General features: G+C 47.1%; 1 protein-coding gene across 2 annotated transcripts; it reads left to right on the forward strand.

Annotated features, from left to right (window-relative positions):
- The first annotated feature begins 5 nt into the window (after positions 1-5).
- On the forward strand, positions 6-27,212 carry ARHGEF26 (Rho guanine nucleotide exchange factor 26). Of its 2 annotated transcripts, XM_010397451.4 has the most exons (14): positions 6-770; positions 2,176-2,209; positions 4,113-4,258; positions 7,553-7,609; positions 9,555-9,715; positions 15,639-15,791; positions 16,258-16,387; positions 17,483-17,557; positions 18,130-18,219; positions 20,863-21,017; positions 22,903-23,112; positions 24,413-24,480; positions 24,683-24,787; positions 25,591-27,212. In XM_010397451.4, the coding sequence occupies exons 1-14, from the start codon at positions 702-704 to the stop codon at positions 25,731-25,733; spliced, it is 1,596 nt and encodes a 531-aa protein (XP_010395753.1). In that variant the 5' UTR covers positions 6-701; the 3' UTR covers positions 25,734-27,212. The 2 variants fall into 2 exon arrangements, with proteins under 2 accessions (XP_010395753.1, XP_010395754.1); XM_010397452.4 differs by lacking the exon at positions 7,553-7,609 and having other exon boundaries at positions 2,173-2,209.
- The last annotated feature ends 717 nt before the right edge of the window (positions 27,213-27,929 follow it).

Raw genomic sequence — 27,929 nt, forward strand, 5'->3', positions numbered from 1 at the left:
GCCCGCCGGCACCGGCAGCCCCTCGCCCGGCAGCCCCGCCATGGGATCGGTGTCCAACGGGACTGTGCGGCCGCCGGGCTCGTCCGCGCTATCCCCGGAGGGGCGGTCCCAGGTGCTCCCGCTGGCTCCGGACAGCCCCGTCGGTTCGACCGCCAACGGCACCATCTCCCCCGCCGGGCAGCGGGCAGGGCCGCCGGCCGCGGCCGCCCAGGACCGCGGGGCTGCCCGCGCTGGCCCCGCAGCAGGAGCGGATCGTGTTTGGAGCCAGCGCTCAGCCCGCGCCGTGCCCCCGGGCTGCCGAGCCCCCGGAGGTGCCGGGGGGATCCCCCGCGCCGTGCCCGGAGCCCCCCGGGAGCGGCCGGGCCGCCGGGCCGCCGGCGGTGCCGTGCGCGGAGCCTCCCGCGCTGCTGAGCACGCACAGCCCCGCGGCGCGCAGGGTGGGCTCGCAGCAGCTCATCCCGCGCAGCCTGGCCGAGAGCCGGCCCGCGGGCCGGGCCCAGGGCCACGAGCGGGGGCTCAAGGTGCGCAGCCTGGTGGAGGCCCCCCGGCTGCCCCTGGGCAGCGACCCCGAGGACGAGCCCGAGGGCAGCCCGGGCAGCCCGGGCGCGCTGCGGCGCGGACTGCGCTCCACGTCCTACCGCCGGGCCGTGGTGAGCGGCGTGGACCTGGACGGCTCCGCCAACTGCAAGAAGAAAAACAGAATGTCCCAGCCCATCCTGAAAGCGGTGGTTGAAGATAAAGAGAAGTTCTCGAGCCTGGGGAGGATAAAGGTAAGGTGCGCTGATGGCTGAAGGTGTGGTCTCCGCGGGAGCGTGGCCTGCTGATTCTGCATTTTCCATAAATGCTGGGGGTTTTCAGTTTGTTTTTTTGCTATCACAAAACTTTTCGTAGTTACTGTGAGCCTTACAAGTGCTGTTTTCCAAGCGAAGTGTCGGAGACAGCAGGGACGCGGCTCTGTTGAAATTCAGGAGGTTCAGAGCCTTTCCTGACAGATTCTCCAGTTTTCACAACCGAATCACTGGCTTAAAACCTGTGTCCCAGAAAGGAATAAACAGAAAAAAAAAAAAGGGACATTGTCTTAATGAAATCTTCATGCTGGAATAGAGACAGAAAAATCAACTTTCTCCCTCACTCCTCTATCTGAGACATTACTTTTAAAGTATTTTTAAAAGTCACCGAGTAATTTTTAAATTGATAGAAATCACTTTGGGTATCTTAATTTTAATGCCTGGAAGTAAAAGCAGCATGCCTGTTTTTAAATTTTGGTTGTAAATCCCTTAGAAACCCGTAGTAGACTTATATTGAATGCTAGTGTATTAAATTATAAAGACATAGTGATAGTATTCTTTTACTTATCATATTGTAATATTGTATTTCCTTATTTTAAATATAATTTGTTACTGTATGACATATCTTTGCAGATTTCTGTGGAGTGCTTGGAATTGTGTAGTTCAAGCCAAGAGCTGATGCTGTAACTTTTAAAATAATTACCAGCTTTATGGCAGTTTTCAGCCAATTTGAAATTGTGGTAGTGGATGCTCCTGTGAAAATACTGCAAGCAGTGAAATAGAAATCGATGAAATTGCAAACAGCTGCAGAGTGTGGGGTGGTTCGGCTTGGTACTGGACTTAGAACAGTGACTTATGTTTAAGATAGGAGGACACGATGCTGTCCTGTCCTTACAGAGCTCTCTGCAAGTAGTGTTTTATTAAATAGACTCTCGGGCCCTCGTGCTTGTTGCACCAGAACAGCTGTTCTATTTCAGAGATTTGTTGTGCTCTCAGAAGGCTCCTTTACAAAGAACTCAGAGTGGTTGTTGTTTGTAGAGTGTGGAAGGGCAGCCTCAGTGCTGCGCCTTCGCGGAAAGCCCCGAGACAGTGGGATGAGTTGCAAGTTCACTGAACCCTTCTCAAGCCGGTATAGTGTACTTTTGAAACACAGGGAAAACACATATAACCAAGGCATGAGAGAAATGAAACTAGAGCAGCTTTTCACTTTCTGTGGTGACACAGTTGTGTTCACTGAACTCCTGTCCAACATCTGAAGTTCACAGATTAGGGCCTGTTGATTCGGAGCCCAAGTCTTGAATAAAACAGAAGTTCTTGTTACTGTGATTATTTGGCATTCTCCTCCTTCTAACGTGTTTCTCTTTTCTGTTAAAACTATCTGAAGAAGATGCTGAAAGGACAAGGGACATTCGATGGGGAAGGTGAGCCCTGTTCTGTCCAGACTTGCTAATAACTTCCAAGGGAAATGAAGTTCAGGATTGTTTCGCACACTTGTTTGTATAGAGTCAAAGACTCAGTACCTTGTTTTTCAGTAAACTGATTGCAGTATGGGACCATAGTTTTGGCACTAGACATACCTTAGGGATATTTTAAAGACTATAAAATACAGGCTGAAAAGGTGTGTCAAGGGCTTCTTTTCCGCTTAAGCTCCTGTCCCTCCCAAAAAGCAATCTGTTGGGTGTTTGCCTCAGCCCTGGACAGTTCTGTGCAGTTCCATAGTGGGTTCCTCCATGTGGGACTGCCTTCCTGCCTGTTCCCTGGGACTCTGCCCAGGTGCAGGAGATTGTGGATCCCTTATGGGTTTGGGGCCATCCCTGCAGCGCACACCTGAATCGTTACTCTGGGCTGGTGGTTCACACAGCTGTTTCTGCCTTCTCATCAGCTGAGGGTGCTGGGGTGAATCTTTGGACTCTGTAAGCATTTTCTTTTCTTGCTACCTAGGCTTCAAGTTTAAGTGCCAGAAAAACACTGTGGATCTGTATTTTTGTGTTACTCATTAATTCTGGGCTTTGCCAAGTTTGCTGCTTTTCCCAATATTTCAAAAAGAAAAACATCTGTGATGAGTCCAGAGAAGTTCTGTTATAATAACTGCTACTCTCTTGGCTTTTCTCTGCTTAATGCGTCTTTGAGGTTATCTCAGCTGCTGTGTTACCTTCCTTTTGTTTCTGTTTTCAAAGCTTCCCACTGTGTTCTCTTTGCATCATCCCCTTTCCTACTCTTTATCTCTTCTCACACTATCTCCTGGTGATGGTTTTTAGATTCTCTTCCAATGGCTCCTTTCTGTCTTGGATGATCCCAGCTAATAACTTTTTCTGTAATGCCTCCCAGAAGTCAGTTGCTGGAACAGTTTCCTCTGTTAAAAGTGTATAAACTCTGTAGACCCTTCCCAAAGAACTGCTCCAAAGGCCACACCTGTCTGGCACTGGGGCAGGGCTGTAGGTCTGAGCAGGTGGGACAGACCCACCCAGCCAGGTGTGGGACTGCAGGAGTTGGGGCCATGCCTGGAGCAGCCAAACTTCAGCTTCAGTTGCCCTTTCTCTTGTAGGGGAAGATTGGATGTTATCCAAAGCCTGGCCCATCTGAAAGTACCTTTCAGAGCCTGCCTGCTTAATGGCTTCATGCATCTGTGGGTTTTTGTGGTGTTGAATTTCTGCCCTTGCTCACTGCTGTTGCGAGGGGTGTGTGGCCAGGGAGGTTGGGCAACAGCAGGAGTGCTCCACGCCTGTGTTCCTTTGCCACTGATAGTACTGAATTAATGATGGCAGAACTCAAGTACATGATGAGTGTATTTGGTCTTAAGGTTCATAGGTCTCATGCTTACTCAGGCAAGCTTTTAACTTCCTATTTGGAATAGTTCTAAGCTCAGATCTCTGAAATTGGGAAACAGTGGAATGTGAAGACAGCATTTAAAGTTGACAGAAGAAAGGTTGGCGTGGGCAATGTGCTTTTCATGGACATGACAACAGTGAGAGCTGCAGATCAGTGACTGCTCCACTGACACACAATCCCATTTTTTATTTGCTGGTTAATTACAGAACTGGGTACAGCAAACCAAGGAAGAAAAAATTGTTTGCTATTTTTTTTCTTGACAAAGGCCACATCTGTTCTTTAATTCGGTCTGGGAGGATCTTTGGGTACAGTGATCCATTGTCACTGTACTGCACCATTGTCCAGCCCAAATCAGATGCTATCTTTGTCTCGTGGAGTGTGAGCAGCACAGTGACACTTTGGTTTCTTTCATTGTTTCAATGTTACTTTAAATTTTTATGAGAGCAACTAAACTAACTTTCTAGCAATGACTGACATACTGTTATTATTTGACAGAAAATGCTGTATTATATCAGAACTATAAGGAAAAAGCTCTGGACATAGATTCTGATGAAGAGTCTGAGCCCCAAGAGCAGAAGTTGGATGACAAGGTTGTTTTTCACTATAAGCCCCTGAGGTCAACGTGGAGCCAGCTCTCTGTGGTGAGTTGTGATCCTTGTCTGGCCTGAGAGAGGATCTCAGGGTGGGTTGAAGCAAAGTCTTCTCTTACTCACTGCTGGAGTTTTTGGCTGAAATTTGTCATCATCTTTTTCATCTCATAAGAACGACATGGAAGTCCCAATCAGTTACTGGCCTTTTTATCACATAAAAACCAATGAAACCGAGGTAATTTTAGAGTCCTGTATTTGGCAAAGACACAGTTTTACTCATCCATTAAAAAAAGGGTTGTGTGAGTTCACTAAAAGGGTGAGTTGTACTAAAGAAAGGCTTCAGTTAGTTACAAACAAGTTGCTGCTGAATTGTTCTAAATCACTCCACACCAGCTCTTAAGCTGACTCAAGTGCAGATGTTTAATGGAAAGCATTTTAAGAAGTGGAGAGGGGAGCTGGTGGTGCTGTGCTGTCCCTTGCACAGGCTGGGAAGCATCTGCAGGGCTTTGGCGGAGCAGCATCGTTAAACAAAGTAAATTCAGCTGTTCCCTCAGTGCTGCAGTCCTGCTGCCTTCCCGGTTAATAACCTGACAAATTACTGATAACAGGTGATACTGCCACAGCTCTTTCTTGTACACATAATTTTGGGACTGAAGGAACCATAAAAATTCTGTGTTTATGTGGTTATTCTTTGATAATTTCTGTGGCTTCTGGAGGGATATCCCTGAAATGAAGGGTTTGGGGTTGTTTTTTGTTTATGTAACTTGTAATGTTGTAGATCCTCATCTCTGGCATTAGAGAGATGATGCTATGACAAGATCACCTGGAGTATTGGACCATCAGCTCTGTATATGCCAATAAATGAGGGATTAAGCCTCAGGGAGATCCTCTAAGGCTGGTTAGGTGGTCTGAATAGCAGAGCTGTCTTAGAGATGCTGATGACCTTTTGCAGTTTAAAGTATTGAAAGATGAATCTCTCTGATTTAGTAATTACAAAGAAGACAAGACAATGTGGTTTTGAAAAGAAGTGCTTCAATTTTCTTTTTTTCAACAGTCAAATACTTTAAATGTAGTTCATTTGCTTCATGTTGCAAAAAAAGTGTTTGTAATGGAGTCAAATTGTTTTTTCTGCCTTCTGGGCAAACTAGCAGTTAAATGTTCAACAGCTGCGGTATTTTGGAAGGAATGCTATCTAGTAATAATAATGATAATTTCAAAACACAAATTTGCTGTGAGACAAAAATAGCATGAAGACCATCTCAGAAGGAGAACTGTTCTGTGCTGTGCTTCTCTTAGAGAAACTGACTTGTTCTTTACTGCTCCTTGCACAGAAACTTGTGCACTGTCTGTATTTGATTTGCAGGATTGGAAGTGGGGAGTATGTGGGAAAAGGTGGTGCATGGAGAAAACAAAATCTGGGAATCTGAGACTCATAGTGACTGTGTTTATAACTCTGGAAAAATTACATGCTGTCAATGTGTATTAAAAAGTTAAAAAGTGAGTCTGGAGTTGTCGCAGGAAGTCAGCTGGAAAATGTCAGTCCCGGGTTCAGCATATGTTAGGAGAGGAGGAGGATAATGTTTCTGGTGTTTGTTAGCAGTGCCTGTGCTGGGAAACCGAGGACAGATGCAGAGGGATCCCCTCTCTCTGTAGGAGGTTTCCCTGCCAGCTGGTGCAGCTCTGACCACGCTGTATTTGAGGGGTAGTGCCCTTCAGGTATGGAATTGTCAAATTCTTTATGATAACAGTAATAAAAAAGAGTGTTTCTGTCTTGCTGAAGTGTATTCACACATGTGAAACAGAGATTGATCTTGGTTGTGACTGGTTTCTCTTTCATGTAAAAATCAGCTGCTGTGAGTGGCTTTATGGAGCCACAGACGGGGTCACTGTCCAGGGCTGCCTCCTCTCCGTGGCACCAGCCCAGACCCCTGGTGTGACTGTGGGGGCCTTCAGGGCTGATCTCTGCATTGGCTCCCCTTTCTCTCCCTGTATCAAAGGGCTTATGTTCGCTTTGGGTATGTGCAGCCACTCAGTAGATTTCTGGTGAGTTCCCCCCGTTCAGCACCTCCTTGTTTTGAAGGAACTTTTTGTCCCTAACTAGAGTTCACCTGTCCTCCTTTCATCCTTTGCTCGTCATCTCCATGGTTGAATCAGTTATTGCTGGGGAAAAGCCAGTCCAGTGTGATGACAGACAGCTTTGGTAGCTGTGTTGTTGGGCCTCTTCCATTCCTTCTCGTCATATTCTTAGCTTAAATGAAGTTTTTGTTTGCTTAGTATCACATGTGACATTTTTTAGGTTATTTCAGCTTAAACGTTTTGGAGATGTCAAAATTAGGTATTGAATTTTCTTTCACAAAAATGCCCACACTAGTCTCCATATCTAGGCCTCTGTCTCTTTGGAAGTGTTGCTGTTGATTGGGAGTGTAAGGCTGGGCCCTTGGCCTGTGAGTTCCTGTACCATGAATTCATGTGTACTTGGTGAGACACACCCATGTGTGACAGCAGTGACCACACAGCACAGCTGCGGTTTGGAGCATGAATTCAGCAGGTGCCACATGGACCTCCCTGGACACTGGCAGTGTCTGTGTTGACAGGGAGCACTGAAATCTGGGGGTTGTATTTGTAGGTATTTCCTGTGTTGGTGTATTTTTTTGAAAACTCTTGCACTGCATCCAGAAAAAAGTAACATTGCACCTTTCAGTGCCACTGCACTTCCTCGGGAATGCTCTGAAGCATTCGGGCTGCTGATTGAAATGTACTTTAATTGTTTAATAGAAAGGCATCTAATTCTTGCTCAGCATCCAGAAGCATCTCCTTGTGGTGCCACGGGAATCTGTGACTTGTGTTCCACAGGACAGTGGCTCCCATGCTGGAGTGTTGATGTTCCTTTACCTGTGAGTCTGTACTTCAGTGTGCAGCCCAAAGTGTGCCACCTCTTTATTCCTGCTGTCCAGCATTGTGGGGCTTGGTGTGCAGGAATAAAATGAGGAATAGTATGTCCTTTAAAATTCCAGGGAACAGGTGGAGCAAGAAGAGAAAGCTGTTGGTGAGATTGTTAGGAGCTTTTGGGGAAGACTGACAGAAATGGGAAGAGGGAAGTGCATGTGAGGTCTTGTGTCTGTGATGTGTCTCTGCTCCATGAAGAGAACAGGGCCTTCCACCTGTGTGCTGCTGTGGCCCTTTCCCGTCCCTTCCTGTCCCTCCTGATCTGGGCTCTTGTGTTTGGCACTCCTGTAGAGCCAGGCCCTCCTTGGTGCTTCGCTTTGTTTTGATAGTCCTGTATCTCTTTTTAATCACATTTTCCCACAAAAGGTATGAAAGATATTGATTGATTTATTTTTTTAGGTGAAGAAGAATGGATTGTCAGAAGCGATCAGCCAGGAGGAAAGGAAAAGACAGGAGGTACTCTCTGTGCTTTGGGGCTGATTGCTCAGGGCTGCACTGCTGGCCTGGGTCAATGCTCTGTTTGTTGATAAGGAGACATTGATAAGAGCCCATTGCTTGGCTTCCTGCCCTCCAGTGAAGTGTCCTCTCTCCTCAGGGAATAAAAATAAACCCAGTCTGTGCTGAGGTGCCTGTGTCCCTGCCAGGGGCTCCTTGGGTGTTCCCTGCACCAGCTCCAGCCCAGCAGCACCAGGATCGCTGCTGTGCCAGGGAAGGGGTGACATTAACCTTTAGCTCACAGAGGGAGGAGGTGGCACGTGAATTTTTATAGCAGTGAGGAGCAAAGAGCAGCTTTTACAGAGTCCCTGTGAGCAGTGCTGGGCACGTAAGCGCCGTGTACCTGCTGGGACCCAGCTGGTTCCTGTGCCCTGGAATGGGGCAGCAGCAGCACTGGGGTGTTTGTCTGTTCTCTCTCTCTTTCCCCTTCGCTCATTTTGTCCTCTTCATCCACTTTCCTCTCCCCCTTTGCTCCTTGTGTCCCCTTCATCTGCTGTACCCTCCTTCCTCACTACAGGGGCTATGTCAAAGTGAATGAGAGGTGTTGAAAAGCATAGCCTGGCCTAGGCAGCTGTGTCCCTGCAGCTCCTTGCTGAGGTATGTCCTTCCACAGGAAACACAGGGCTTTAGTAGGAACACTGTAGCATTACCTGCCATGGGAATTTCCCCCAGTATCTTTATTCCTCTTCAGGACATACCTCAGCCTCCTCCTGCTGGGAAGCTTCTGAGACAAGGCATATATTTCAGTAATATCCTTTAGGAGCCTTTAGTCTGTGTTTCCTGGAGCCATACTTGCATCCTTTCAAAAAGAACAGGTTCTTTGGATGCCTTTTAAATGTAAAGTCTTTAATGTTACCAAAAATGTTTTCAGGCCTGAGGGGATTTTATTTGAATTTTAGAGGTCAATTCTTTCAGAGGGAGCCTGAATAAATCTTCTTAAGCTGTAGTTACATTACCAAGTCATGCTTTTGCTGTATTTCTTTTAAACTGCCTTCTATCATTTATTCTGTATCTGTTCTTTAAATTGCTTTTTAGAGCCTATTAGATTATTTTGTAATTATATTATATACATTGTCACTGCAGAAAAATATATTTATTGGTTTTCTGCCTTGATTGATGTCCATGTCCTGTCTTCATACACATCCCATCTTTCAGAATCTGTTAGTGAGATGGATCTCTGTGCATATTTTGGCTAAAGAAAATGTGTCACAGATTGATTTGAACTAAAATGATTTTCAGTAGATCTTTTCTTGCAAGCTGAAAGTACTTGTGTATGTGTGTACCAACTGCAGGGTGCACCCTGGCCCCCTGAGAGTGTTACTGTGCTTAGGGGTTCACACATCTGCTGACCCTGATCTTGTGCAGACGAACCCCAGTGTGGCTTCAGGTGCCACCCAGGGATGCCCAGCAAGCACCAGGGAGCTGCCCCCAGCCCCTGGGTGTGTGTCAGGCACCCTTCTCTGGTTTTTATTCTCCAGAATGTGTTTGGATCATGGTGAGATGAATCTCTCTCCCTCCCTTGCACATCAGAAGCAAAGTGTCTTTGCCCCATTCCTGCCTATGCTGATGACTTCATTACCAGTGTGGGAAGAGCTTGAGGGACCTCAGCCTCGTGCCTGCAGCCTCACTCCTGTGCTGTTGGGCTCACACTTGTTGTCTTTAAACTCCTGGTTTGCAGTTGCATTGAAAACTCTGAATATAGACTTCTTTAAAAAGACTCTTTTTTCTAGTATTAAATAATTTAATTCTAATTAATGATGCAGCTATTACAGAGATGAATATTTGTCATTAACTCTAGCTTACATCCAAAACTTTGCTTTGCACCCCTGCTCAACATTTTCTTTTGTTTTTAAGGAAAAAAGCCCAGTCACTAGTAAATCTCTTCTTTTCCCCCTCCACTTTGCAGGCAATATTTGAGGTGATATCTTCTGAGCACTCCTATTTGCTGAGCCTGGAGATCCTGATCCGGATGTTTAAAAATTCCAGGGAACTGAGCCTCACAATGACCAAAACAGAGAGCCACCACCTCTTCTCCAACATCACGGATGTTTATGAAGCAAGCAAAAAGTAAGCGTGGCATTTCTGTAGTTAACAGAACTGTACATCCTTAAACATAGCAGCAGGTTTCTTTTTGGAAGCTGAGGTAACCATTTTAGTGGTGACCATTTCTTCCAAAACTCCTGCTGGTTTGAAGAGGGAAAGTACAAGCGGCAGAGACTGGAGTGTGAGAGCCTCACCTTTAATGGGGCTGGCCTGGGATTTGTCTCTGAAAATGGGGAGGGAAGGAAAGCACAGAGTGAATTGTAGTGGAAATCAGCATCCTTCAAATCTAAACATTTCTGAGCTAAATGCTGACACATCAGGCATTCCAACCTGGTCCTTCCAGTGCATCAAATAAAGCTTAGTCTGCCTTGTTGAGCTGTTAAAAGTTGAGCTGGAGTTTCATACTTGCCCTGAGGAGCTGGCTCTTGCCAGGTGGTGCAGAGGGTGCTGTCCTGAGGCCACGCTGTGCTCTGGGACTGCCATCCCTGTGTGAGCACCAGGGCCTGGCTCTGCTGCCACGGGGATGAGCTGCTCTGCTGCTGCTGCTTTTGGGCACATTCCTTCAGCCTGAAGCCAGCAAGGGAAACAGACACGCTACAGATAGTGCCTAAAGAGGAGGAAATGGCAGATCTTACATGATACAAATGCAGAAAAGTCTTGTTTGTGGCTGGTAATTACTGCCAATGTTATTTAATCCAGACATGCATATGTATGTACTCTCAGAGTACTTCACACTCTCTTTCAAAAAAAGTTGCTTAATGCGGCTTTGCTTCCTTGCAATTTGTTCTGCGTTCCCAGCAGCAAGTGGATTACTGTGTTCTACATAGCTAAAACATCAAAATGTCTGGTTTGCTTTTCTTATCCCTGATTTCCAGTCTGAAGTGAGCATAGTGGCTGAAGGTTGCACGTGGCCTAGTGAAGGTACGGAGTGGTCCCAGCTGTAACTCTGTACAGCTTTACACAGATCTCTTTACCTGTGGAACAGAAATACTGGCCTCCTTTCAGAAGGGGGGCTGAAGGTTGAATAAGGATTCTGAATGTTTTTTTATTTTGTTCCCCCTTCTTTTGTCCCCTTTGTAGCAATTGCAAAATTCTGAATTCTTTAGCATTTAACCCTCATTTACTTTGGTGGAACTTGAGAAGTTCCATGTTCCCAGTCATGATAAAGTAATTTCTTGACTTCTTTCTCTGAGACACCACAAAGTCTCTGGAACTTGACATTGTTGGGCAGCAGTTCGACTTTTGTCTTCTGAAATTCATGCAGTAACAAGATCTCATTTCATGGAAGCTGATGTGTTGCGTCAAGTGCAAACCCAGTTCAGGAGCTACAGAGCAGGAGTACATTTGGGTTGGGTTGGGGAACCTTGCTTTCTCCTCCCCGTTCCCCTTTCTTTTTCTCTTGCAGTTGAGGTCTTCTGCCAGAGGTTGGGGGTTGTGTGGCCCCAGAGCCGCCCCAGTCAGGGGACTGCAGCTTACCAAAGTCTTTATTTTCAAGGAAAAGTTCCTTTTAAAGGTACTCCTTGCATGAAGTGTGAGGTGTAAAAGTAAAGGATAATGGGGGTGGGGAGAGCAGCACTCGTAGGGGAACTCTTAACATCCCTTTTGATTAATAGTCTTCAAAGGAAGTGGGAGGGGGAGGAAAAAAAAGAGTGGAAAAATACCACACTAGCCTAGAACTATAATCTTATTCTTTCTTGTCTGTGAAGTCTAATGGTTTAAGAACTTGGTTTTTTATGACTTGGGGTACAATCAGAAGTCATAACTCCTTTTTAAATTTAAATGAAAACACAATTTCTTTCCCAAGTTGTGCAATACTGTTAAACTAAAACAAAACTTCGTGCTGGCTTTGAGCAACGTCATTTGTGTAAATAATGGAAGTGATTTTAAACCAGAAGCCTCTTTCTTGCTATCTCCAAATTGTTGCTTTCCATTTTCAAGGTGTTTCAAAGTAGCAGAATCCACCCTTTTGTTAGAAAATGGAGCATCTCTCCCATTTGTCCATATTTTAAGCTGATGTTGCTTGAAAGTCCAAGACCTGGGTATGAGTGTAGTTACCAGTGGTTTTGGTTGCTTGGACAAAAGTTTGGTGAGCTGAAGAACTTGAGCTGATAAAAATACTTTATAAAAACCTTCAGTCAAAACTGCTTAAAGCTTCTGTCTAGGAACTTTGACTTGGATCGTGTTTAATGGAAACTCTCCAGCAACACCAGGACAGGCCTGTAGTGCCTGACAGGGCCATTCCTGGGGAACAAAGCTGCCTTTGTTGGAAGCAAAATGCAGAGAGGTCTCTGCTTTTGGGAGCTCCCTGGAATGTCTCTGACAAAGGGGACTGGAGAGGACCAATCTGTGCAGCACAGGCTGTGGGTGTTTATGGAAAACTCTCGGAAGGTGGCTTCAGACAGCTGGAGTTCCATTGGCCCTTGTGTGATGTGCAGCTCAGAAGTGCTGGAACCCAAACTCACACAGGTCCAGCCCTGGTCAGGAGCTGTTGGGCTGGGCTGCTGGGGATGCCAGGGAACAGCTCAGCCAGGAATGAGTCAGGAATGCAGTCTGAGAAATCCGTGTCAGGGTCTGGAGGTGGGGCAAGAGAGGACACAGCTCCCCAGGAGCCGCTGGGGAAAGAGGAGTTACAGGGAAATTGAGGAGCAGTTGGTCTGCAGGGTCAAATCTCCAAGTTTGTAGGAGAAAGGAAAGCTGTAGCATTTGTGCCTTCTCTGCCATTAGGCCAGCAAAAGGCAAATGCTTTTGTGATACCAGATCAGCATTAGCAGAAAAAGATACTAACAAAAACATTTTAACAGGTTCTCACTGTTTTTAAACGCTGTGTCCTAATGCTACAATCACAGAACATGAACACCCTGGCTGTGATGGGTTCATGACTTACCAAAGACGTTCCCATTTCGTTGTCCCAGTGTCTGGGGGTGCATTTATTGGCTGAATGGACATTTGTTGTCCTGCAGGTCCCACCTCTGACCAGGTGCTGTGGGCACCTTCTGCTGTCTCGAGTCTCTCTGGAACAGGATATCTTGGCAGGGCTGCTGTGGCCTTTCCATGGCTCTGGATTTCTGCCAGGGCACTATAAATAGCTGGAAAGGCAAGTGGCTCCCCAGTGGGACGGGCCCTGGGGCATGGGCTGGCCCAGAGTTGGTTGGGTTACAGAGGGAACAAACAGGCTGCAGGGTCGGCTTTTCCTTGTTTGACTCTGTAGCTGCTCCGTGGATATTGCCCAGTAAAAGGTGTTTTATGGGCTGTGAGTTTGCAGGGTTTGGTGTTATATTTGTGTGTGCAGGTACACGTTGGTTTCCATTATTGAGACTGTGGAAACTCACCAGATAAACTGATTTCAGTTCAGCACTTCAATCACCCTCTCTTCAGCCTTTTTTTTTTTTTTTTGGTAAAAACTGATTTTGATTCAGCATAAAAATTCTATGGAAATAAGTTTATTTTTCCCATTTTTACTGTTTTAAATCCCACTCCCCTTCCCTAAATAACAATAGTGTTGCAGATGTTCAGATTCTGTTCCTGATGAGAGGATTCAGATTTGGAGAGGCTAATCAGAAATCTTTATTACTTCTAGTTATCTCCAGTTGGCGGTTGTTACTCCAGTGCCCCTGTCTCCAGGGAGAAGCAGCTGAATTCTGCTGGCTGCCACTCCGGTGGTTTCTGTCCCTGGATGGTGTCAGCAGCACCCTGGAGCTAAACCTGCATTTCTGAATTTACTCCTTGGCCTTCAGGAGTGTTGCAGAGTGCATGGTTCTTTTAAACAACATAAGGGCAAGATGAGGGAAATCAAATTCTGTCCTATGATGCTGTTTGACTTTCACTTAATTGGATCTAACTTTAATCAGAAAAGTTCTGAATTTAACAGAAAGAGATGTTTGAAATAAATCCTGCTGGCATTCAGCAGAAAAAGCTGCACACATCACAGCAAATTCCTCATTGGTTAAATTGAATGGAATCATTTCATCCCTCAGTCCTGAGCTTTATGACACAATCTGTCCTAAAATTGTAAGTGAAAGGGTTTATGATGTGTCTGGTTCACTGATTGTATCTAATAATTAACAGATTAGATGTGGAAAACCACAATTTTTGATTCAAACATTGATGCAGGATTTCCTTATAGGACATATTCAGAGATGGGACTTGGATTTGCTGCTCCTCTTTGTCCCTCTTTTCCCTTTTTTCCTTTCTTAAGTCTTTTGCTCTCCCAGATCTTTACTGCTCTTACAGTGACTGTCTCTGATGATGTCACTGATGAAGCACCAGATAAATTCTAAAGGTGGAAGTTGTGGCCCAGCAGGGTCCAACACCTTGTCAGTGTGCCATAACACAGCAGGAAATGTTGGATTTCCTCATTTCCTGAGCAAAATGAATTGGCAGCAGTGGGAAGTTCTCCCAGCCATAAACATGTCTGAGCAGAGAGTAACAAATCCAGTGTGGCAGTTCCTGGTCAGTGGTGGGGCTCTGCTGTGGCTCCTGAGACACTGCAGACTCCACACTTACAGGCTCTTTTTTAGTTCTTTGTTTTGTTTTTTTTTTCTTTCCTGGACCCCAGTGACACTTCAGGGAACTCTTCCCTCCAGGGTTTGTCCCTGTGTGCTGGAGCTCTCGGAGCAGTGGGTGGGATGTGCCCAAAATCCACAGCACAGGACAAGTCTGAGTGACAACTCAGAACATGTTGTGCCTTGGAAGAGGCTGCATGGGGGACAGAAGGGTGCTGGAGGACTCTGCCTTCAGCAGGGACAGGGAAATCCCCTTGATTGTCGTGGCTCCGACTGACCCAGTGAGCGCCTGGCAGCCACTCCGTGCAGCAGCTGCTCTAAGCACACCTGGAGAGCGCCTTAATTTAGCTAAGCCCTGATGCTGCACGTGTGGATGATCAGCTGCCGTTTGTCCTGTTCTGCTCCTCTCACGTTTGAGGTGTGTTTGTAAAGCAAACTATGGAGAACATCACTTGAAAAAAGGTGGTAGATTTGAAGAGCCACTGTTAGTGATGAAAAAATGGAATAAAGGACTGAAATTAAATAAAGCAGATTTCAAAATATTGGAGCTTAATGTGAGCTCATGTGTTCTAAGTATTTCCTTAATATTTTCTGTGCTATATGAGAATTTTTTTATGAGCTTGTTGACTTCAGGGAGTTGAGGATTCTTGCAGTGAATGCTGATGTACAAAGGCTGCAGCTAGGACAGCTTTTCATGTGTGAGGAGTGACCCGCAGAGCTGATCTGTGAGCTGTTCCACCCAGACAGTGGGGGATTTCCAGTGGGCATCGTGGAAATCAGGGCTTGTGCTTTGGGAACGTTGGGAGTTCAAAAAGCAGTGGGAAACTTCCAGTGGCCAGAGACTCACATGTGGAACAGAGCACAGACAATAGGGAAGTTGTCAGAACAAGCATGGTTAGGGGAAGAGCCAGCTCAGGATTTTGGGTTCTGTGCCCATTTTTGGTGTTTCCAATCTGTGTTTGGTTCCAGTGGAGGATTGGAGGATGTGGAGCACCGTGTCCTGCTCCACCACCACCTGGCTTTTGTCCTTGGCTCAGCAGCCACACATACCTGTATTTCACTGAGCACTTCTGGTGTTGTGCTGCCTTTAATTGCAAGAGGAAATGTGTTAATGTGTGTTTGAAGTAGTTTCATTTCTTTTCCAACCTCATTTCTGGAAATTCTGGTCTGACCAGCTCAGTGATGCTGTTTGGTTCTGGCAGTGGGAGAGTGGGAAGTGCCTCTGCCAGCGATGCTGCTGAGCTGCCAGGGGCCAGCAGCACCCTCGGGCCTGTGTCCTGCCAGGATTGCCCTCACTGCCAGGCCAAAGGAGGGATGATCTCACCCTGTCACAGGCCAGTCCAGCTGTCATTAGTTGATAACACCGTGGGTTGTGTCATGTGAGTGTTGTGAGAGAAAGATGCTGTATGTGTGTACAAGTGAGCAGTTGATTTTTAACCCCACAGGTTCTTTGAAGAACTTGAGGCAAGGCACCAGAACAACATTTTCATTGATGACATCAGCGACATCGTGGCGAGACACGCGGGCTCCACCTTCGACCCCTATGTGAAGTACTGCACCAACGAGGTGTACCAGCAGAGAACCCTGCAGAGGCTGCTGTGAGCATTGCAGAGCCTCCCCGCAGGGCAGCCACGAGTGGGCCGTGCGCTCTGGTGCCAAGCCCGGGGCTCCCAGCCAGGCGTGTGCTGCCGCGACAGGCTGGGCTGTCCCTGAGGGGCACCTTCTGTGAGGGGACTGGGAGCTCTCCTGGCTGCACAGCCCCATCCTGCCACAGGTCATGGCTCACATCCCCCTTCCTCCATCGGTTCAGAGTCACGCAGTGTGACAGTGGCCCTGTGTGGCACACCTGGGTCTCCCCTCACGGTCAGGGGTGGCAGTGCCTGAGGTTTGGTGTCAGTGCTGGGCTGGTGGATCCAAGGGAATAAAGCTGAAGGCTGGGGTGGTCTGACTCTTGCAAATCACGCTGCCTTTTTAATAAAATAATGGTTTATTTAAAATTTAGTAAAACTGCACAGTTGTTTGGTAAAATATGCCATCTAATTCTTTCATCCTCTTTCTCCCCAGAGCCACAAATCCAGCGTTTAAGGAGGTGTTGTCCCGGATCGAGTCCCACGAGGATTGCCGGAATTTGCCCATGATCTCCTTCCTCATCCTCCCCATGCAGAGAGTCACTCGTCTTCCCTTACTGATGGATGTGAGAACACCTTTTTCCCTCTTTCCTTGCTGCATGTTCTTGCAGTGGTAACATTCTCTCATACTCAGTTCTGGTTCACTCCAGTCTCTTCACGTCTTCTCCCTCACACCAGTCCTGGGCTGTGCATTATGAAGTCTTGCTGCATTTGTTTGCTGACTGGGACTGGATCCTCTTGCTCCCCCATTCACAAGTTAAATATTTGGATATTCTAATAGGAAAATTGTACAGTAAAAGGTCAAAATGGTTCTGAAACTCAGGAGGAGCCAGCACAGAAATTGTATGTAGTGCTAGAATTGAAATGAACCCTGCAGCTGAAAAACAAGACCTGCTGTCCTGTGGGTTGGGTGAGGGCGCTTTGGCAGGGAATACCCTTGGGAACCTGAAGGATGGACTCCATTCCCAAGGGAGCTGTGTGTGAGTGGCACTGAGCTGTCCCTCCCTGTGCAGTGACCCGGGACTTGGAGAGAGCAATGGAAGTGCCAGAGGGAGTGTTTGTCAGGCAGAGCTCACACCAGGAGTTGTGGTATTTCAGTTAAGGTGCCAGAACTAAATGAGGAGCCAGCAGGAGTGCAGATCGTGATCAGGCTCTGGTTCCAGCACTGGTAGGAGCAGAAACAGAACTGATCATTTTGTTCTGTATATTTTTTAATTGATCACCTGGACAGTTAGTTCATTCACGGACATTGAATTCTCTCTTCTTCGCAGTACATTTCCAGGTAAATGTAATAATCTAGTATTCCTGCAGTGTGTAACTGGGGGTGCCTTACCCTTTTGGGTTTTTCTTTCCTACACCTCCTTCCCCTCTTTGACTGAAATCTAAACAAGCAAATCAAGCATTTTATTTCCCACTCTTTCAGTTTTGATTTTTGTTTAGAGATGGTTCTGTAAACCTTATGTTGAGAGGTGCAAAGCATCACTTTGCTCCCAGAAGCTTTCCAGAGAGGCATTCCTCAGTGTGACCAAGTGGCCAGTGTTCCCTCTTTATCCCAGTCCACAGCTGTGATTCAGCTCCTGGATTTCAGTTAAGATGTGAAATGTCTGTGGGTTGCAATCTGTGCTGCTTGGTCCTCTGAAGTAACTGATGTTTTATTTCAGACTATTTGCCAGAAAACCCCCAAGGATTCAACAAAATACGAGAATTGCAAGCAGGCTCTGAAAGAAGTCAGCAAGGTATGTTCTCAAGTTATTGAGTTATTCCTATGTACTTGCAGGGAAAAATGGATGTTTTCCCTGCATAAATAATGCAGGTGGGAAGAGCACTGAAGCATAAAAGCTCTACATTGCTTTATTCAGGAAAGGCCTTGGGGATTTGGTTTGTACAGAATTACTGGTTCTTACTTGGGAAAAGATCCCAAACTGGATGATACCGTGGTGGTTCCAGGTTTGTGTGTGGGAGCAGTGTGGGAAGTTAATCCAGCTGGGAGGAGGGTGTGTGTTTGGAGCCGATTGTCAGCCTGGATCAGAGCAGCGGCCCTGCTCAGCCAGAACTTGGGCTGAATCTTTGTTCCCCCTGGAGAATCACAAATTATCAGGGCCCTGTGGGATCGTTGGGGTGAGGGGAATCTCGGGGCGGTGCAGCTGTGGGGCCAGCCCTGGTCAGTGGGGCCCTGCAAACCCCTCATCGTGGTGGACGTGCCCCTGCTGGGGGTTTGTGCCCCCTGAAGTGCCTTTTCCAAGGCAGCAGCAGTTTGTGCTGGAGTCTCAAGGCCCCAGGCCCTGCTCAGCCCCTGTCTCCTTTGCAGCTCGTGCGCCTGTGCAATGAGGGCGCCCGCAAGATGGAGAGGACGGAGATGATGTACACCATTAACTCCCAGCTGGAATTCAAAATCAAGGTAGGCTGAGGATCGCACAAGGGATTTTGAATAAATACTGAATGAAGGGTACTCCTTGCTGTAAAGATAAAGCTGCTGTGAAGATTTTGGCATTAGGAGAGAGGCCAAAGGCTGCTGCTCAGTGCTGAGACTTGCTTATGTACCTGATGGGAAAGGTGTGCCTGGGAAAGCACTTCCAGGCCGCGGAAGGATCCTGGGAGTGTTTGTCCTTCCCCTTAAGGGTGGGATATCACAGGTTTCTATTAAAAACAGCCTGTACAATCAGTCTTTTGTTGGAAATAACAACAGACCCAGTCATAGGTAGGGGAGGTTTATTGGACCTTCTTCAAGTACAGTTATTGTTTCTATTCAATGTTTGCTACAATCCCGTTTCTGTAATTGATGTCTGACACTGTTACATAATGAGGATTCTTTTGGGAGAAGATTGTTTTATTGTCAGGAATGCAGTGAGTGGAGGTTCATGGTTTTCAAAGCACAGCTCTTGAAAGGCTCTGGAGGCAAATGCTGCCTCCAAAAAGACATGTTCAACTTGCCTAAAGTATTTTTATTCTCAAACTTTGATTAAAAATTGACAGTAATAATATTTGCTTATAGCAACAGCAACAACAAATAAAACACTTCAGGGCAGGTGACATCAGAGCGATGGGTGGTAACAGACTCAAGTCTTCAGTGAGTCCAGCCCAGTGTCAGGGCTGAGCTGCTCTGTGGTTCCACTCAGATCCCAGGAGCCTTTTGGGATCTAGGCCTGCAGGGTCTGGAGTCCCTCACCTTCCCCCAGGAGGGGACGTGCTGGTTGTCCCTCCCATGCTGTCTGTCCCTGTCCGTCCCTCCCAGCTCTGTGGCTCCTGGGTGACCCACCCCACCCCACCCCGTGATGAGCAGCTCGTGCTGGTGCCATGGCAGCAGCAGCAGCTTTGGGGGCTTTGTCTTTCTGTGCTTTTGTGTGAGATTTCCCTCTGTGCATCCAAACCCCAGCCCTGCAGTGGGTCAGGCCCTGGTGGGACGGGGCAGCCCCGCTCTGGTTAAATGCATTTTTCACTTCTGAGAGCCTGTTTTCTGCAGCAGGGACATGGTGCAATTAAGGAAAAATTAAAGTAAAACCAAGCTGCCTCTGGAAGAGAGTCAATTAGGAAAACGGGATGAACTCATTTGGAGTACAGATTAGAGGAATTTTTTTTTCATCCTCAAATAGAACTTTTTAAAGTATTTTTTGCTTGTAAACCAATCATCGTGGGACTGTAATTCTGTTTTATAGCCATTATAAATTAGTTAAAGTATTTCTGTTCTTGCCCAGCCTCACAGAGTTTTGGGGATTTGTTTATTATTTTGTTAGATGTAACTGTGGAGAATTTCATGGGAGCACAAGGGAAGTGACTCAAATCTTGTCTTGCTTTTGTACATGGCTCAACTGTAGAACTAAATTTTTAATTAAGTTTCAGTGGTTTTTGTTCTTAAATTTTGCGTCTTTTGCACCAGAGAAGTTGTGGGGGTTTGTTTTAGGGAGTCTATATTTGTTCTCCAGCAGCGAGGTCTCAGTCCCAGCGCTGGGTTGGGGTTTGGCTCAGCAGGTACAGGCAGGCTGCAGTTGGCTCAGCCAAGGGATTAACAGATACAAAAAGCCAGCTCATGCAGAATAGGGAAGGCAGCTGACAAGCTGTGTGAAGGGATGTTTATTAAAAGCATGTGAAAGGTGCTTAAATGAGGGGAAAACAGGCAGTTGTGTTCATTAGTGTGGACTTGGTCTGCCTGGAGCGTCTGTCTCGGCGCAGCCTCAAAGGGATCTGTGTGACCAGGACAGTCCCACATCTCCCTCCACCTTCCCAGCCCAGAGAAACAAAAAGTCCTCCTGTGCTCTCTGTGTCTCCTGCAGCTGGGAATAATTTGGATTAATAAAGGCACATCTTCAGGCAGCTCAGATCCTTTGGTGTCTTGCTGCAGCTGCTGCAGGTGTTGGTCCTCACCTAGAGAAAAACGAAGCTCCTGCTCCACGTGAGCTGGATAAAGAGAGGAGCTGTAGGATCCCTAATTATCCATCTGAACCAAAACCTGGCAGGTAACTGAGACACTTCAGGAGCCCCTAATGAGAACAGCAAGGCCATGGAAACATTCCCCTCCCACTGCCGAGGAAGGGCATGTCAGAGGTGTGGGAAGGAGGCTGTACCTGCACCTCCCGGGGGAGGAAGGTTTGTGCAACCCTGCCCGCCTTTCCCGGGTGACACCGGCACAGGGAATGTCACCTCTGCTCCAAGACGAGCTGTGAGGTACCAAGGACGCTCCTGTGTCCCCAAGTGCTTCAGGAGCCTGTCTCACCCTGCAGAGCATTCCTGAAGTCAGGCTTTGCTCTGTGCCCTCAGGAGGTCTCACAGTGTGTTCCATCCCCAGTGTGACCAGTCAAGTCTGTTCACTTCTATTTTCAGTGAGCGGTGATGACAGGTGCCCGAGTGATTCCCAGGTATTTGCAGCTGTTACCTGTGTGTTGTAGCAATGATGGAGTCCCTTAAAATTTGGTAACCTCTTCATGTTTGTAATCTCTGACCTTTGAGTTTATTCAAGCATTTTTCCCAAATAGATTATACTCTGTTCTCTATTTTTAAAAAATTCTCTAATTTTGAAGGATTACAATGTGATTTTCTTGCCTTGCAGCCATTTCCATTGGTTTCCTCTTCACGGTGGTTGGTGAAAAGGGGCGAATTAACAGCATATGTAGAAGACACTGGACTTTTTTCCAAAAGAACCTCTAAGCAGCAGGTGTACTTCTTCCTCTTCAACGACGTCCTCATCATCACTAAGAAGAAGAGGTAAGAGCTTCACCAATATAAGGCTGCTTTTGTGTTCAATCCTTGAATCACAGTGACTTTTAACATGATCCTGGCTGTGGAATGAGTTCAGGAGTTATTTGAGTCTCTATCGTGGGTTACAAATTACAAGTAACTGCTTGTTAAACAGGATTTACTTTTAGCAAACACAGTTGAGATTCCAAATTGTCAGACGAATTAAAAAGTTCATTCTTGATGCCCTAGCAAAGACAGAAGTTTGGGAAGGATAAAGTATTGGGAATGTCCTTTCCCTTCCACACTTCCCACGATTCCCAGAGCGTGAAGCTCCCCCTGCCAAGTGCCAAAGCTCGTTTACGGTGCTGGAGCTCTGGGTGAGCTGTGTTCCCACCCACAGTGTTGCCATGGCACCACAGCAGTGGACAGAAATGTTTGTTGCTAGTTGAGGTTGGATGTTTGTGGTTTTCCTTGAGCAGTTCAGTCTCAGAAGATTCTTAACATTGCACTAAGACATCTCTCCTCACTATGTGCTAAAAATGGCCATTTCTGAGGCTGTGCTTTGGGCTTTACCCAGAGTTCCTCTCCAGCCCCTGCTCAGCAGCCTTTGCCTGGCTCTGTCCCACCTCTGTCCCGGCTCTTGTGTGCTGGAACTGCTCAGGAACTGTGGCTCTGACCTGCTGGAGACCCTGCAGAGGAGGGAGCCAAAGGGCTCTGCAGTCACAGGGCTGCTCTCTGGGATTGGGCAGGAGGGGACATGGGGACTTGGGATGTGTCGCGGTGCACAAGGCTTTGAAGAGGGATAAAAATCTGCTTTTCCCCACTGCCCAGCTTTTAGTTTGTGGGGAATGTTTCTTCTGCCAGTTGTCCTTGTAGCCCCTCCTGTGTGTAGGCACAATCTGATTAAAAAAAAAATCATGACAAAAAGACATAATACTTGCCAAGCACTACTGCAGTGTCTTGAGAGGAGCAGTCATTGCCAGCAGGTGCTGGGATGCTGGATCCAAGGGGAAAGGCCAGCCGAGGTGTGGCTGGTGCTCAGGAAGGGTCAGCCCAGTCCTGCTCACAGACCTGGCTGTGGGTTGGATTAGGACATGAGCTGAAGGGTGGGGGCAATCAGTGCAGTATTGATTCCAGAGGGCTCGCTTGAAATGCACTGTCTGCTTTTGTATCTGTTTAGAGTCCCTTTAGCAGGAGTCTGATCCAACTGGTTTGTGGGATGGAGGTGAGGAGTAGGAAGGATTTGTAGAAGTTTATCTGTTGATTAATTAGTAAGAAATGCTGTTATGATTAGCTGTGCACATGTACAGACTAGTTGATTAATTCATAAAAAATGTATTTGTTATTCATTGCACAAATGCATAGACACATTTCCAGATGCAAGATTCCCAGGTAGGGATGGCAGCAATCCCAGCTGGGATTGCCAGATTTTCCCTTGGCTAAGGAGTTATTCAGACTAAAATACTGAACTAACTTCTTTAAAAAAAAACCACACCCCCAAAAAAACCCGAACACTCAAACAAAACCAAACCCACCTGTCTCAAACCAAAAAACCTAACCAACCCTTTCCCTGGTTCAGAGCATCTGAGCAGGATTGGTTCCATAAGAAGCATGTTGTCTGTCCATTGTTTGGGAGTGCACAAAGCTGTTCTGGAGAAAGGCCCCAAAGCAGTCTCAGTGTTCAGTTCACAGAACACCAGTGAACATGTACCCCCCCCCAGCTGAAGCGGGGGCTCTGTGTTACACCAAACCCGCTGGCAGAAGCTGGTGCCCCCCGTGCGCAGCTGTGAGGTGCTGGAAGAACTGTCCCTACGTGGCATTAGATGCAGTGTCTGTGACTGCGGTTGCTTCCAGACAAAGTGAATGGGAACTAAACTTTCCCTGGTGTTTTCCTCCCGGCTGTGCCCTGCAGTGAGGAGAGTTACAACGTCACTGAGTACTCCCTGCGGGAGCAGCTGCTGGTGGTGCCGTGTGACGGGGAGGAACCCGGCTCCTCTCCCGGGAAGAACGCGGCAGGGATGCTCCACTCTGCACGGAATTCTGCGTCCTACCTCTTCAGGCTCGTGCTCCTCAGCAACCACGCCGGGGACAGGGTGGAGATGCTCCTGGGAGCAGAGACTCAGTGAGTACAGTTACTTCAGGGATTTCTTCACCTGATTGTCTCCACAGGCTGCCCCTCTTGCCCTGGCTGAAGTAGTAAATATTTATTTATTTATTTATTCTTATTACTTGTTCTAGTTTATTACTTCAAACTACTGGGTAAGGCCTCGATTACCCTGCCTGCAGAGATCAGTGTAGCCTGCCGTGCCTCAGGCAGGTTCCTGTGCAGGGCCAGCCCTGGGCTCGCGGCCCTCACCCCGAGGGTCGGCACTGCCGGGTGGGTGTCACCGTGGGGCTGTGCGGGCACAGCACCAGGATGGGGCACAGGAGTGTCCCCAGGCACACCCAGAGTGCTCTGGGCCTCAAGCAGGGTGCTGTGGGTATTGGTGGTGATGGCTGGATGGTGCAGCAGTGGGAGCAGAGCAGGGTTCGTGCAGGAGGAGCCCTGCTCCGTGCTCTCCTGGGCACTGAGGAGTATCTGGCCTTAGAAACCAGCAACAGCCAGTGCCTGCTCTGAGGCGCACACGTGCCATCAACTTCCACATGACCTCCCAAGCACTGAAAGAGTTCATTTGTTCTGGGGGAAGCTGGAGGTGGGACAGAGACATGAAAGGGAGTGCTCCAGACATGTCCCTGCCTGGAAAATTTGATAGTTTTAGGTTGGCTTTCAAAGTTTAGAATAACCGTGAAAGGAACTAAAAAGATCATCAGTGCTTTCTATTAAATATCTCATTATGAAGGCAGCAGATGATTCAGACTTGTTTGGAAATGCAATTTTATTGGGGAAAAAATGCAGGACATTTTTAGTTGTCTGGGCTTTGTATGAAAAGACATTTTGTTCTGCAGACTTATTATTGATTTATTCTATGCTGTTTGCAGTATAAATGGCAGTCCAGCTGATCATCACTCAGAGCAAGAGTCTGAAAAGAATTCCTGTATTTTAAGTTACCTATTTTTATACTCTTATCCTGTGCTTTGAGAAGGAGGGGAAGGGAATTTTTAAGGCCAAACGTTCAGAGAGTTGTGTGCCAGTTTTGTGCAGGTAAAACTGAAATGTTTTCTCTGACACAAAGATTTTTAGCACAGTTTGGTCCTGTTTTGTCATTTCTGTGGCATGTGGGTCCCAAGGACAAAAGTACCAGTGTTAGGTGAGAACTTTCTATTGCCCTGTGAAGAAGGCACAGAATACACAGAGGCGATGATACACAGGGGTTACTCACAGGTGCTGAAGAGAGAGATGCTGGCACTGGAAAAAGTAAGGGCAGTCTCAGTGGTGGCCATTATCCAGGGCCTGAGTCGGGACACTGGGTTCTGCTTTGCAGGAGTGACAGAGCCCGCTGGATCACGGCACTGGGCCAGGACAGCGATGGGCACCACACGGACAGGACCAGTAAGTTACAGCTGCTGGGACCTGTGCGTGCTCTGCAGGGGAACAGCACCACCCTCAGTGGGGGCTGGGGTGGGCTGGGACTACCCTAAGGGATGGGAGGGGAAGTGTAAAGTGGAAAACTTTTTAATAAATGGTGATGTGTTGTAATAAAAGCTCCTGCCCTGTAACTGGTTTAACTAAGCCTGGCTTGCTCCTTCCCCAGCACTGGCTCAGGTGGAGATCATCAGAACGTACACAGCCAAGCAGGCTGATGAACTCTCTCTCCAAGTTGCTGATGTCGTTTTGGTTTATCAAAAAGTGAATGATGGTGAGTGAGGATTTTGCTGTCAGTAACCATTTGTCACCTCTGCAGGGGGGGATCCAGCTACAAAAACTTGTTTCCTAATAGCATAGGGCTTGCAGTGAGTAGAGGTTCAGCTTCCAAGGAAAACGTGAGCATTTGGGTTCAGGTTTCTAAAGGAAGAAGCAGATACAACCAGCTGCAGAACCTGGCTGCTGGCCAGTTTTGGCATGGGAGGTGCCCACAAATAGGAAATTGAATTTGTCAAAAAACATTTTAGTGAGTGCCAGTGTTGTCCAAGAAAACCATCCCCAGTCTGTCATGCCGTGGCCTGGGCTTTCCTGCTGCTACAGCTCTGGCACAGAGTGGTTGCTGAGGTTTTCCACAGGATCAAGTATTGCCCAAGATCAAAGTGATTCTTGCCTGGACCTGCCCACTGATAGCACCAAGGGCTGGCTCAGGGATGCAGGACACTGTCAGCACCTGAGGAGCTAAATTCTATCTTTCTGTTGCTCAATTACCTGTGAAATCAGAGATCCTGTCATTTGTGCTGCATTGCTCTCTTCAGATTACAGCTCTATAGCATTATTTCGAACTATATTTGAATGACAGTATTTTAAAAAACAGTGAAATTATGCAATACTTTGCACGTACTATTTCATTCCTGGTCTGGCTCTATTAAAAAAATCTGCCAAAGCTATCCTAAACTGGTATTTGATTCCCAGCCAGGCAAGAATGTATGTGATGACCATCAGCTGGGTCACCTTAGTGCCACCAGCCAGGTGTGTGGGGTCAGCTGCAGAGGTGTCACTGTTGTCCCTTCCCCACAGGCTGGTACGAGGGGGAGCGGCTGCGGGACGGCCAGAGGGGCTGGTTCCCCTCAGAGTGTGCCAAGGAGATCACCTGCAGGGCCACGCTGGACAAGAACATGGAGCGCATGGGGCGCCTGCTGGGGCTGGAAACCAACGTGTAGCCTTATCCTCACCCCGCACCCTGGAGGCTGCGCCAGCTGCCATGGGCTCCGGCTGGGACAAGGGACACCAGAGCCACAATCCAGCAGCAGCACACTGGAGACTCACGATCCCTTCTCTGCTGGCATTCTGAGAGCTCCAGACTGAACCCTGCCTCCACCAGGAGCACACTACAGCAGTGTCTTGGGCACTCTTTGCAGCTCCTCCATCACTGCGTCCTTACACTCTTGCTCCATCTGGTTTTGAGCATCTGAACTTGTTTTCAGCAGAACTCTGTAGGGGACTGGGTCCCCTGCCCCCACACCCAGAGCTGGTGGTAAACAGCAGTGCTGGGTGTCCTGCTCCTAAGGAGCTGCAGTGCTACAGCCCCAGCCACTGTGTTGCAGGACACTTCCCCTTGTGTCAGCACCTGAACTCGACTGACCAGCTCTGTACTTTGTAAAGGCTGACCTACCTCTCCAGTGCAAATCCAGGGATGTCCCGCCTGTCACAGGCAGAGCTGGCACAACCTCAACAAGGAATCCTGAGCTATGCCTCCAGTGGGGGTGGTCTCTGATAGCAAGAAGCTGCTCAGCCTGGCTCCAGGTTCTGTGGGCAAAGGATTTCTGAAAGCAAGAACAAGGTACCACACTGTGCAGAGTAGGTGCTGCTGATCCATCCTAGCACAGGTGTTTTACTGCAGAATAGCTGCTGCAAGTGGGGGCAGTTGTTTCTGGTTTCCTCAGGAGTCTAAGGAGGTCTTGCACTTCACTTAGTGTTTCACAGCAGGGGTGTGATGAGGAGAACATGAAATGCACTCACTGCTCTGGGAACAAATGTACTCAAGTGTGAACAGACTTCAGAGCAGGTGTCTGGAGAGAGGTGTGAGTGTTTGTACGATACAAAGCCTCCCTTTAAAGGACCAGCTGCTGACGCAGCAGTGTGGAAATTGCTCACTAGAAATGAGGGGACAACTTGTAGTACCAAGGCTTTCTTCTTTTCCCATCCTCTGTGAAGGGGATGGATGCTGGTTTTTATCCTGCAAGATGCTGGTTTGAGTGGTGAGTGAATTGGGTGTAAAGATGTGTATCTCTAACAATTTACACTACATTAGGAAGGCAATAATTTTGTACAGAAATACTTACCTGGACAGTGGTTATACAGCCTTGCAAATTAATTTATAAGCAGACTGATAACATAATGAGAGAAACTGTAAATTGAAGAAAGACTTATTTAACATAGTAAAAATACTGCTACTGTTTTAACAAATTTTATTGTATACATGCAGATGTTTAACACATAACTGAATGTATAAATCCAAGCATTAATTTTATTCAGATTTTTTAATACATTGTATATATTTTTCATACCTACTTTTTCCAAAAAATGCTGTAATGTTTTGTAAAGACATTTTTCCTATTGCTGGACACAGTTCTCCAGGAATTAAAAGACTTCTATGATTTTATAGGACAACAATCAATAAAATTTCTTTTAAATCCTTACTAAAAGAAGTTTGATTTTTTTTAAAAATACCATAAATACCATTTTGGTCAGAGAAATTAAATCTCTTCAGTAAACACTGACACTTTAGATTTTCCTGTTCTGTAAAGATAAATAGCACCATCCTGTGTCCTACTACTTCATCTGCCATAGATCCCATTTACCTGTTGGACGTGGCCTGGGACAGCATCTCATTGCTGAGACAGCATTAAGAGGGAAGTGAAAAGAGTCTTCAGTTCCCTCTGCTTCCTGTAGTTTGGCACAGGTCAGCTGGAAGGGACCTACACCCCTGTGCAGTCCAACCCCCTCAGGGCTGACCCAGTGTTAAATCCTGTTCTTGAGGGCCCCCAAAGCCTCTTAAACACCCTCAGCTGTGGGGCATCACCACCTCTCCAGGGTACGTGTTCCTGGGTCTGTCCATTCCCGCAGTGAAGTCCTGCTTCCTCGTGCTCAGTCTGAATCTCAGCTTTAACTATTATTCCCCAGCCTCCTGTCCCTGGAGCCCAGGGAAGGGGAGGCTCAGCCACTCTCATTTAGCCATTCCACAATATTTTCATTAGCCAAAAAAAGAAAAAAAAAAAAAATAAATAAAAATAATTTTGAACACTGACTTTTCTATTAGCACTGCTATTGCAAAGGAAATCATCTAAAAAACTCAACACCTTCACCAGCCCCTGTGCACTTTGAACACACACTCTCCTTTTTAACTGGAGGTGGGT

Source organism: Corvus cornix, chromosome 9 (assembly GCF_000738735.6).
Source record: "Corvus cornix cornix isolate S_Up_H32 chromosome 9, ASM73873v5, whole genome shotgun sequence".
Classification (NCBI taxonomy): domain Eukaryota; kingdom Metazoa; phylum Chordata; class Aves; order Passeriformes; family Corvidae; genus Corvus; species Corvus cornix.

Bases quoted from the DNA above. Each gene is read 5' to 3' on its own strand.
- ARHGEF26 (XM_010397451.4), top strand. From the start codon at position 702: ATGTCCCAGCCCATCCTGAAAGCGGTGGTTGAAGATAAAGAGAAGTTC. The intron at 15,792-16,257 runs GTGAGCATTGCA...CTTTCTCCCCAG, and splicing joins AGAACCCTGCAGAGGCTGCT to AGCCACAAATCCAGCGTTTA. The intron at 18,220-20,862 runs GTAGGCTGAGGA...CTTGCCTTGCAG, and splicing joins AGCTGGAATTCAAAATCAAG to CCATTTCCATTGGTTTCCTC.